General features: G+C 42.2%; 1 protein-coding gene across 11 annotated transcripts in view; it reads left to right on the top strand.

Moving 5' to 3' along the window:
• Window positions 1-12,395, top strand: part of plce1 (phospholipase C, epsilon 1) — a 97,483-nt gene that overhangs the window by 59,211 nt on the left and 25,877 nt on the right. For 8 of the 11 annotated variants that reach the window (XM_047608882.1, XM_047608880.1, XM_047608884.1 and 5 more), the window contains 10 exons: window positions 106-273; window positions 7,042-7,187; window positions 7,279-7,426; window positions 7,838-7,948; window positions 8,039-8,148; window positions 8,970-9,086; window positions 10,290-10,331; window positions 10,573-10,701; window positions 10,793-10,929; window positions 12,263-12,369. In XM_047608882.1, the coding sequence (XP_047464838.1) occupies window positions 106-273; window positions 7,042-7,187; window positions 7,279-7,426; window positions 7,838-7,948; window positions 8,039-8,148; window positions 8,970-9,086; window positions 10,290-10,331; window positions 10,573-10,701; window positions 10,793-10,929; window positions 12,263-12,369 (1,215 nt within the window). The remainder of the gene's footprint in view (window positions 1-105; window positions 274-7,041; window positions 7,188-7,278; window positions 7,427-7,837; window positions 7,949-8,038; window positions 8,149-8,969; window positions 9,087-10,289; window positions 10,332-10,572; window positions 10,702-10,792; window positions 10,930-12,262; window positions 12,370-12,395) is intronic. The other 3 variants (XM_047608887.1, XM_047608886.1, XM_047608891.1) reach the window with 1 other exon arrangement.

Here is a 12,395-nt window from a genome sequence, read left to right as displayed (position 1 = left end):
AATACTATATGCACAAAGTATTTTAGAGCAGAGCAGCAGGAGATGTTTGGAGATATGACATTAAAGCTGAGTGACTCAGCTTTAACGTGTGCTTTCTTTCTGCAGGTCTTCCCCTTGGACTACCTCTGTTTCCTCACTCGAGACCTGGGCAGTCCCGAGTGTCAAACTAAACGCCACCCGAATCTTAAGGCCTCGCTGTCGGCGCCCACCATTCCTACCCAGAGTGCTCAGCGAAGCAACGCTGTGGAGGACCTGGTGGCTCGGTTCAACGAGGTGAGCGGGCCGGACTGACAAGCTAACGCCATTAGGCTAATAGCCTTTTTATTTTGCCTTTTACTCCGGGGTAAACAAAAAAGACGCAGCCAGCTCATATTACTTTTATTCCCACTAGACCTGTATCAGCTTTAAAGGACACGTTTCATCAGAGTAATCTTGCATTAGTCAGTAGGGCTGAACAATTCATTTTAATTGCGATCATGATTAAGCCTCAAGTTACTCGGTGTTCGGATGAGAGCAAGTCTTCATGTCGAGCACCATGGTAGTGATGTTCGATGCCACTGATATCCTTTTACGTAAAATTCAGGCTGGTATCAGTGATACCGATCCGATACCGATACTTGGTGTAAATTCATCGTAATGTGTCTGGGAAACCTAGAAAAAGTAGTTTATTTTAAATCATAGCTTCATAAAGAGTAATTTATGTATTTATTTTATATTAGTGGCCTCATTTAGTATATAGGTAAAACACTAAGAAAAGTAAAAAGTAAAATATTATTGATTTTAGAGCATAAGGATATATGGTATCGATATTTCGGTATCGATCCGCACATCACTAATTGGTTCAGTCATGTAAAAAAACATTACAAACCAAAGTAGGAGGAATGTTTAAGGGCCAAAGTTAATGTTGCTACGCTAAATCCCTGTGTCCAGAAAATAAATACATTTTTTAATTTTTATGTAAAATGTACATTGTTTATTATTAAGCATCATTAAGCACTTTGCAGTGAAAACTCTTAGAATATTTAAAAGTAGAACAATAAAAATACAGATGTTCTCCCTAACGTGATTAATAATCGTGATTGCGATATTAATCAAAGTTAAAAGTTTTTTATCATTTAGTCCGTAGTCGTGCAGCTCTAATAGTTAGTGAAAAGCTGACTAAAGATGTTCTCAGTCTGGACGGGATCACTTGAATTTGCTATGGCAATGAAGGCAGTGAAGGGCCTTAGCAGAATGTGACATCACCTCATGTGTTTGCCCTTGCGCAACACTGCCAGCTGCTAGCTGTATGTGCTCGTACATACGTTTTGCATCTGCATGAAAGGAAACAACTCTTCCAGGAAAAGCTACAATTATCTGGGAGGCGAGGAAGCGAAAGAATAATAACGAGAAGAGGAGGTACAAGCCATGGCACAGGGCTGCATCATGACTGATGTAGTTGTGAAAATATTTTTGTGTTCAGATTAGATAAAGGTTTGTGTGCTTGCAGAACTTGTGCACTGGTTCTCTGAGCTGACGGCCAGTTAAAAGGAGATCTCTCTGACCTCTGAACTCATTCAGATTCAAAAATGCTGAATTAGCTGAAAAGCTTGGCCTACACAGGGTCTGACACCAGAAACATGGCCGACCCTGACAGTGTGGCTTCTGGGTGCCTTGAACATGGCATTACAGAGATACGTTTCATTCTGGATGAGAAAACCGTCAGGAAAATATTGATGAAAAAACCCTGTGTGTATCTTGGCTGCCCTTTAGTGACCTCCCTGTAATGGCGTCATCGGTGACAGTGGTGATGCGTGCCTCGCATCTTGACGTTAATGTGAAAGGTTGAAAAGAATAACAGAGCGGTAATTGTGTTTTCCTCCAGCTGCATTTGCCCTGTTGTATTTGCCATGCGAGTCGTACTAACTTATCAGACCTCGACTGTGTACACAAGCTCTCACAGTGGTGCAAGTTGGCTAAAGTTATGCTCCCGAGCCTTGTGTCTTTCACGGTGAGTGACTTTGAGTATAAACAACTCTGTACTGTTGAGAAAGAGAAAGTGTTGGAGGGGAGGGGGGAGATTGATTGGGAATGATGAGGTCATCTTTAAGTTGCATGCCTTTCACATCAGCTGGTTTTTATTTAAGTCAGTGAGAGGAGAGACATGAAAAAAAAAAACGGTTTTCCAAATGTGCAGTGTGGCCATATTTGGGCACAATGGAACAAGAGTCAAATGACAGCGGTGATTCTCCCATGAAGACACTGATGAGGCCTTGAGGTGGCTTCAGATGGTTTCATTCTGCTTTTAGCTTTGGCTGCGTGCCACAGTTTGTATAAGCTTACCCCCTGATCGCTCACATCCAACGATGGTGTTGTGTCAAATATATCCATTAAAATAATAGTAAAAGGATGTAACTGTATATAACTGCATAAAATAAGCTGAATTCCAGGTGTATAGACCCCTTCATGGCCTACATCACTGTGATGTCACAACAATAACTAGAGGCAAAGGAGACTTTCAACCATGAAAATGTCGTCTTGCTGTATTTTTTGGTGCCAAAACCAAGTTTTTTCACATACCAGCCACTGCCAGTCTTGAACAACGTTGTTTTGGCTTTAAAAGAAAGGACTGGAGTGAGACAATCACAACAACATGCACGCTTCATATCAGATAAGATTAATGTGTAATGCATCATCAGTTTCAGTCTGGATAACATTATGGGTGTGAATAACCCATTTAAACCCAAGTTAAACGTTATTTGGATGATTCTTGATACGTGGTAATGCTAATGCTAATGCTAACTGCTAGGTAACGCAGTGTTAGTTGCATGTTTCAGGGGCGTCCAAGCAGAATTTGCATTTACTACGTTACCTTCCACAGTGGTTCCACTTACTTCTTGTAAAATCTTTTTTTGGAGACGCTTCACTTGAAAAATACAGACCAGACTTCGTCCCCTCTGTGTCCTCCTTTGGTCAAATCCTCCAGTGAGTGACAGGGGTCGGTGAATATAGTCCCATCAGTCAGAGTCAACTTTTTAAAATATCTCTCAGGGTCTCAGGGAGTGAGTTTAATAGTATATTCTCTAAAATATGTGTTTTCCTCCTTCATTCTTGCCAAAACAGTCCATTGAAATATGCTAACCGCCGTTTACAGGTTATTGTGTTTGAGATGTTTTGCCTCCAGTTAAGCCCCGCCCCTTGAAAAACGTCACATTGTTTACAAACCAAGATAATATCAGGATGGAGGTTCAAATCTGAGAACTGAATCCTACTTCACTGACCTGACCTGTGTCCACTGTTTTGAGGATGTATCAGATGGATTGATTGATGGATATGAAGATATGTAGATTGATCTATATACAAAATTTTTACGAGAGCAATAAAATTATTGAATATTAAATTTCAATGAAATTAATAAATGGGGCTTTAGAGTTCATTCAACGCCCTCAAGAGACGAGTCTTTGCAAATCTAACCCGAAACATAATCTAATTTGGATTCCCAGTCATTTTCAAACCATGTATGGAAACGAAACCGCTCTAAAAATGTGGATGTCCTGGGAGACGAAACCCCTCTTTGTGTCTGTCCGGGGCGTTTAACTTTGACAGGGCCGGTGTGTGTGCTCTTGCGCTCTTGAGTTAGTAATTGACCTCGGGTTATGTAATTGGTCGTATCAAGGAGAAGCTGACCCTCACAGTTCAACTAATAACACATGAACAGATGGAGACAGACAGACAGACAGACAGACAGACTGGAGGACAGGCGGATGGACACATACACAAACATCAAAGGGGGATCAGCTTGTACCCAGCTCCAGTTCTGTTTTTACGTGTGTCTATGTGGGTGTCTGAACTTTTGTCAAACTGCCATTTATAAGATCTGCTGTGTGTTTGCATTGTTTGAGGACACAACTTTTGTTTGCTCTTTGCTGCTCTTCTCTACCATGACGTGCCCTCTCTCTCTACATATATATATATATATATATGTAGTGTCTCCTTATATCCTGTCTATTTTCTGTGATACACAGCACTGAGCACACACTTCTTCTATCTGGAATATCAGAAGAGAAGCCAGCTCAGTTTGATCCCTTGATCTGCGGTGGTTCTAAAAGCCATTTTGCAGACCGTCCAGAAGGGTTTGGATGGTGACTGTAATTTAGCCCCATAGCTGACATGACTTTGCATTATGTCATGAGGCTAGAAGTGACTGATTTCCTTTTTCATGCATAGCACGCACATCCTGGCACACACATCCTGGCCAGTGTTATACCAGATAAGAGAGTCAGCGAGTCACCTACTGTAAATTCTACAGCAAGAAACGGAAAAAAGGGGAGTACGCCTCAGCTTTTCAATTTAAGAGATTAAAAAAGCTTTTTCTTTCAAAAAAAAAAACAGAAAAAAAACACCAGGAGCACAACTCTAATAACATTTTTTTTTTTTTATTGACCCATAAATTGTACAGGCCAGATTCCATGCTTGGCATCTCAAGCTCGGCCCTGTTGTTGTTATTCTTGTACCAGTCGCTGCTCACGTTGTGTGTCATTTAAAATATAGTTTATCTGAAGCCATCGCCGTAAACTGTGGTGTACCACACGGTTCTGTTATCGGCCCCTTGTCATTTACACTTTGCCTAACATCTGCTCGGACATATTTTCTTTCATTGTCGTAGGCGTTTCAATTTTTATGCTGATGTTTTTGTGCAGTTGTTATTTATACCGAGGTGCTCATTATTAGAAACTGTACCAGTGTTAATTCATTCAAATAGCAAACTTTTATTGGACCAGTTGTGCATTGCAAATTCATAATCCATCCACTTCCATAATATTTCATTTTTATCTTCTCCACTCCTCTAAATACCTTCCTTCATCTTTTAAAACTATGACTTCTTTTTCTTCTCTGGCTGTTCTTTGAATTAGTTTGTGTTATTTCATTTATTGTTTATGTGGTTTGTCATTTAAAAGAGTCGCCTGTCGAGCCCCTATGGATGTTTTCTTTTGGTTCCTCCTGCACATTCCTATCTCACACTTCTTAATATACTGTATGCTTTGTTATTTTATTTTTACTGAGCAAATAAATAAATCAATAAATGATGAATATTTCTTCTAAACAAAAAACAAACACAGATGTTGATTTTTTTTTAGTACCACTGCAGGTATTTGAAATTCTAATGCATGTAAAGCACAAGTAACAAAAACCTTTAGCAGCCTTATATATCACCTTAGATATCACTCTGTTGACTTCCAGTTAATTCTGCACTGTAATTAAAGCTTTCATTTCTCAGTTATAGTAAACGGCTCCACCCCATTTAATCCAATTCTTATCATTGCATCACCAGATGCATCACTATGCACACTCGCTGTACGCGTATTATCTGCAGTAGAGCTGTAGAGCTTTTTCTTGTCATGCACCTTTCTCATAGAAGAGTTAGTAAGGAGTGATACTTTTGAACGATTTGAATGCAATTTTAAACTTTTTTCATTGGAAAAAAAAGGTGTTTGTTGATATTTTAATCTTTAATTTATGCGTCTACTTAGAGTCTGTTGATGGGACAAACACCTTGAAGCTCGGGGAGTTCACTGTGAATGAGTATTTTAAGAATCAACCGAGATTAGGTAGTTATTGTCCTTTTATTACTGTAGTATTTGTTTGTTAAACACACATTGGGTTAATGTGCTTGTTTGAGGTCGGTGCTCTACTTTTAAAACTGAACCGACATCAAACAATACCGCATGTGAAACTATTTACATGTTTGAGTGAGTGAGTGTTTGTGTGTGTGTGTGTGTGTGTGTGTGTGTGTGTGTGTGTGTGTGTGTGTGTGTGTGTGTGTGTGTGTGTGTGTGTGTGTGTGCACAGCTTTATTTAGTTCCTGTTAAGTCAGACTGCGGTGGGCTTTACTGAGCCTTACATAACCCAGTAATAGATCTCTGGGCCAGTGGGATGTTTTTTACCACCTGCAAGGGGCTTAGGGAGTTTCAGTATGAGTGTGTCATTACGCGTATGCGAGTACCTTCTGAAATGCATGGAGACAAAGACACGGGAGAGCGAGAGGAAGACAGATTTGAATCTCATCTTTTTCCTGTTTGGTGCGTGTGTGTGTGTGTGTCCATCACGAAGAATGCGAAGGGAAACTGAACCCGATGCATATCTGGTCCTGCCATCGTGCCTTTTGCACATGCTTTAAGGCAGTCAGTGCAGAGACAGAGCACAGCTGATAGACATCTGATCTCATTCTTTCTTCAGCGTGTGTGTGTCAGTGTGTGTGTGTGCGTGTCAGTGTGTGCGTGTATCAGTGTGGGGCCAGCTGGCATGACCCCGCACACACGCATTACAACTTTAGACACATGTCTCCAGACAAGAATTCATGAGCACAAACAAGACCACACACACAATAAAGAGGTTTCAGCTGACCGTAGCGTGGCTGTGGATGCAGTGTCCCTGTTGTAGTAACAGCCTTGTAATAACATACTTACGAGTCCTGTTGTGGTTTGGCAAATTATCAGTTGTTGCCTGGATAGTCTAATCGGAGATGTTCACTATAAAAAAACATTGTCATGTAGATGTGCATTGTGTTATAGGAGCAAAACAAAGGCGTGGTTCGTGAACATTAGTCATTACGCTCGTTCTTAAGTGATCCCATGCCGCTCCTGCTCATCCTGACGTTGGCCGAGTTTGCCGAATCTCCTCTTCTCCTCGGATGCAGAGCAGCTCGCGCATCTCACGCTCTTGCCAGTGCACTCCTTCAACTTAGGAGCTTAGCAACAACAACAACTAAAAAAAAAATTCTGAAGAACAGCACAAAGCGTTCATCTGGCCTCCAGATTTACTCAGATTTACTCAGAACAAGTATCAAGTATCGGGAGGATGATTCACAGAAGGACCCTCCCCTTAACCCGTGGCCCATGTCCATTCTCTGATGAGTCACAACTCGTTTAGAGGCACAAATAAGTCCTGAACAATATGAGGAAAGTGGTTGTAATGTTATGCCTCACTGGTGCATCAGTGTTTGTTGATCATTTTGCTGGTATCTGTTAGTAATATTATGTGTGTGACATCCCGATCATGCAGGTGAGCTCGTGGGTGACGTGGCTCATCTTGACCGCGGGGTCCATGGAGGAAAAGAGAGAAGTTTTCTCGTATCTGGTCCACGTCGCTAAATGCTGTTGGAACATGGGAAACTACAACGGTGTCATGGAGTTCCTGGCCGGACTCAGGTATTAAGACATGTATAGTGCATACACATGTTTGTTGACCCTTACAAACACTTGCACCAGATAACCTTAGTGTGTTTTATTTGCTCCTCAGATCCCGCAAGGTGCTGAAGATGTGGCAGTTCATGGACCAGTCAGACATAGAGACCATGAGGAGTTTAAAGGACGCCATGGCTCAGCACGAGTCTTCCTCCGAGTACAAGAAGGTTGTGACAAGGGCTCTGAATATCCCAGGGTGCAAGGTGGGTTTCTCTTTACTGTAATTCTGGCTAAAGCTGTCCCCAATTTTAGCTTTCTATGAATGAGGAAAAAAAAATGTTGCACACATACTACAGTTATTACGGTAGCTGGTGGCGCTGCTATTGACATTACAGACATAGCAGTTTAAATATGTTTACATATGAATAAATATGTCAAAATAAACTTCCACATCAGCAGTCAGTGCTAACATGGGTCCATGCAAATCTGTTTTACTGCTAGTGTGGGATTATTCTACAGTATTTACTCATCATCACAGTAAAATAGTCCGTCCTTAGTCAATCTACTGCATTAAATACAGAATGTTGTGGTCATACCGTCCAACCCTAACTCAGCGTCCATGGCCGTGTTATGATATTTCCCTTTTTCCTGTCTCTTCTGTAAATCCGCTGTAGGTTGTGCCGTTCTGTGGGGTTTTTCTGAAGGAGCTGAGCGATGCGTTGGATGGCACAGCGAGCATCATTAGCCTCAAACCATCTCCAGACAACCCAGAAGACTCAATAGAGGTACAGTAAACGACCACACTACCTAAACGCTAAACAACCAGGTGTCATGTCATCTGTGTAATTCCATTTTTTGCTCTGTTTTCCCTCCAGTTTATGTCCGACTACAGCGGCCAGCCCAATTTCCTGTCGAGGTCCGGCCCAGACGGGCTGCACGTCCCAGAGAAAGAAGCTACCGTCAGCAGCATCCTCCAGATCATCAGGTACACGCTGCATCCTTAGAAGACAAATACGATTCAGTTCAATACAAGTTTATTTGTCCCGGAGGCATTCAACACAAACCGCACTGACACTGTCAGAGAAAGTGACCAATAATGTAAAAAGTACTTATTAAAAGTGCTTCTATAAGAAACACATGGACGGATTTAAAAGTCTAATAGCAGAGGGGATAAAAGATCTGGAATAACGATTTGTTTTCCTAGAAGGAGCTTTAAAACGCCGTCCTGAGGGCATGAGCTGAAAGTCTAGTCTGCAGCTAGGATGTGGTCACGTTGCAGTAATAGCCCTAGATGTCTTGACCGCTCTTTTGTCCCAGAGGGAGGACAAATCTTCCTGCTTCACCCCAATTATTCTGGAACAATTGTTTTCAGGGATTTTTGTGCCATTCTCACAAAAAAAATAATAAAAAAGACTTTTGATAAAAGACTTAGAAAGCAAACACTCCTACTATCATTGAAAGAGTTCAGCTTTCTGAGGAGATGAATCCTTTGTCGTCCTTTTTTGGAAGTCACCTCTCTGTTGACATCAAATTTAAAGAGAGTTCTCAAGTGTTTGTAGGAATCTACAATGTCCACCTCCATGCCATGGATGAAGTTAGCAGCTGCTTTGCTTTGATTCTTGCTAAAATGAATTTCTTTAGTCTTTGACACGTTTAAGTCAGGACCGTTTTCTTCACACCAGGGGACAAAGGCAGAGACAGCGGGATTATTATTTGAACTTGAACCCTCCAGAAGGGACCAGAGAGCAGCAGTACAGACTGAAGTGGCGGCGTTTGACTCAGTCTCTCCTCTTCCTCTGTCCCCAGATCTTGCAATCGAAGTTTGGAGGCTGAGGACACAGACGAGGCGTCCACCAGTCCCTCCTCCACCGGCCCGTCCCCTTCGTCCAGAAACAACTCCTTCAGGGACCGCTGCCCCAACCAGTCAGTTCCTCCTCCGTCACACAGTCTTCACATGTGTTTCGATCCAAAGACTTTTCAGATGCATTAAAATAACCTGAGCGTGTCAAACCTATTTTTATTCTTCGGCCGAACTCCTCCCTTTATGCCAGAAGTTGTTTCAATTGTTTAGCGTTTGTGACCCTTCGGGCCAAAAGGTCTGTTTCCAAAATTAAGTTCTTTATTTTCCTGCTCATTCACAGACTGTGACTCACGGACAAAGTAGAAAGAATGTTATATACAGATTTATAGCAGAACTATGAATGCTGGGAGTGATCGGCATTGGCTCGTCACTTACTGGAAACACAATTCAGTTCACAGACAAACACATTTATAGAATAGAGAAGAAAAGAATCGTTTTTTTATGCCGTTTGCTCAGGTACAGTGGAACCTTTGTGTTACTAAAAGCTGGAAAGGATAAATTCAAATACAATTAAATGAAAAAGCAGGCGTATAGCAGCATATAATATATGCAATGTGCCTAATGTATAATCTCTCTTAAAAGAAATAATGAAACAATTATAAACAGATACTGTTCCAGCATCAGCCGCAGTGAAATGGACGCTCGCGAAAGTCTTATTTTGGTTTATCGCGCAGGTCACAAACACATCACAGGGTAACGGATTAACGGGGGGAAGGCGTTCGCACGATGTTATTGCGTTGCGGTGATGTTCAAATAAAACTCGTGTCACGTAGGAGAAAAAAAAAAAAAAAGGTTTACAGGTTGGTTTCCTGTCAGGACAGGAAGGAACACGGCTCTGGTTCTCCTCAGCACACTGGTGGCAGGTCGCTAATAACACAGGCTGTAATTTAGAGGCTGTGTTGATAATTGATTCCGTTCCAACCTTGACCTGTGACATTTGTATTAAGGAAGCCTGGATTGTCTTGTGCGTTTCTAAACTGTTTTCTCTTGACATATTATTCCGTGCTCAGGATAACAACCCTCCGCGTACCTTTGGCCAGATCGTACGCTCTTAATCTGTTTGGACTGGGAGGCTGATAAATATCACCTCACCCGCAGACGTTTGCTTTTCCTGTGTTCCTGTGTTCTGGATCTCTTTCCTGCTGCCATCCTCTTCTCCTTCTTCTCGGAAAACTGTCGACACCTCTCTGTCCTGTTTTTTTTTCTTTCTATTCACGCTTCCTCTTGTCCCCCCTTTTTTTTTGTTTCCTTCTCCCTTTTCCCAGTTACCATTCAGTCAGGACGACGGCAGAAACAAACCATGTTTTGTAAGTGGTCGTACAAGAAGATTAACGGGGGTTTCGTGCTAAGTTAACATAGTTTAGGCTGCAGTTTGAGTAGCAGCTTGTTTAGAAGTGAAGGAATGAAACGACTAATGCATGACTTTTATGTTTTGCCTGTTCGACCGATGCATTACAGGACACGACACGTTTTACTGCATGTTGCGTTTAAGCCGCCTGTCGTATTGGAACATACGCGCACTTGAAACCAACCTTCATCCCTCTTCAGTTTCACAGTGGGGGACTTGTCAGATTCAGAGGGCGACTTGTCGTCCGAGCCGGCGGCGAAGGAGGTGGAGTTTCAGGGAACGGAGGAGACGCACAAAGCTTTCAGCCACGGCACGGAGCTCATTCCGTGGTGAGACACGTGCACAACCACACAAACAGCTGCTGCAACTTCAGCGCACGAGCCACAGCGTTTTTTTTTTTCTTCTCCTTTGTTTTTCTAGGTACGTGTTGTCGCTGCAGCCGGACGTCCACCAGTTTCTCCTCCAGGGGGCTACGGTCATTCACTACGACCAGGACACCCACCTCACAGCTCGCTGCCTGCTGAGGCTGCAGCCCGACAACATCACGCTCACCTGGGGTAAATCACAACGGCTTCCTCTAATCTGCTGTTGATCTCACTAGAGCAGTGGTTCCCGACCTTTTGTTATTTTTCCTTGGCCTCCCAGCCCGTGCAGCCACAACTTTTTTCCAGGGAAGAGGGCTAATTAATTTGTGGAATTATTCCATTTGCAGTTTCACCGTTTAATTCAGTTCCAATGTACACAAAAACAACAGTAGATCATATTCTGACTAAGGACACATTTTCCTAGCTTCATAAATGTGTGACTTCAATGAAAAAAATGCCAGCTTAGATGATGCTTTCATGAAAACTCAGAAATTTCAGACTTCTATATCATAGCGTTCGTGTTACAGGTTAACTCAGAGGACAAAAAATAAGTTTAGTATGTTGGTGAAGGGAGGTGCCCACTTGAAAACCCCAACATAAGCTGCATACTGCCCACTGCTGTTGGCTAGGCTAGTTAGCTGGTGTCTTCCTGTTGGTTGCTAGCTGGTAGCTGACTGCTAGCCTGCTGGTTGGTTTTTCTAAATGTGTTTTTCTTGGGATCTTGGCACAAGGGATCGTAATATCTTATCCTTGTTATGATGAATGCACCGTTTGCTGAACATTAAACATGTGCAGCAGCTATTTCCTTTTTTATTTTGGAAACAGTTATTTCTGAGTTTGACAAATCAGACCTCATTTTTTCTCAAGTTGTCTTGAATGCAGCATCAGCTGCAGCTGGATCTCAACCAAGTTTCCGAGACCCACGGCCACCCTGCTTCTGATTGGCTGGTGATGTTAGTGTGAAGAGGGAAAGCTGATGAACTCAATTGACTGCATGGACCTGACAATATCCTGCATCAATGTTTTTTATTTTATTTTTTTTTATAAATTTTGCGGGTTTATTTAATCGCGATCAAACACACACTGACGATCCAGCTGAAATAATTTAAAACCTGCATATTGTACATGCAGGGAGACACACAATACTGGATAAAAACTGGTGAATCAGGTGGAAACTGTATTTGGTGTGAGGGGCGCAGACCTCAGGTTGGGAACCGCTGCCCTATCGGTTCATTCAAGGCTGCAGCTTCTGTCGTTATCATGACGAGCGTGTTTATATCTTCAGCAGAAACACTGAACGCCGCATTTCATATCCTCTTGAGCTTGATTATTGCTCTTTAAACAAATTTGAAACAGACATCCATAAAAAAATATATATTTCCTGTGTCATTATTATGTTTCAAACAGCGTGTTTATCCTCAGCAGGTCGTTGTGTAACTCAGATACTCTGTGTGCATTTGTTCCCCAATTTCCTTTCGCGTTTACTACATTTCAAATATGTCATAAAGGTGTTGATTTATGGCAGGTAAACCTCAGAGCGGAGGGGCCTCCCCTGCAGAGCATCCACTGGGGTTAGGACACCCTGTAGCTGCAGGATTAGCAGAGGGCCTTTTGGACCTGGGAGTGGTGAAGGTTTGTTAAACAAACAAAAAAAAAAT

The sequence above is a fragment of the Mugil cephalus genome, chromosome 16 (genome assembly GCF_022458985.1).
Source record: "Mugil cephalus isolate CIBA_MC_2020 chromosome 16, CIBA_Mcephalus_1.1, whole genome shotgun sequence".
Lineage (NCBI taxonomy): Eukaryota > Metazoa > Chordata > Actinopteri > Mugiliformes > Mugilidae > Mugil > Mugil cephalus.
This window is presented reverse-complemented; position numbering and strand designations above follow the sequence as displayed.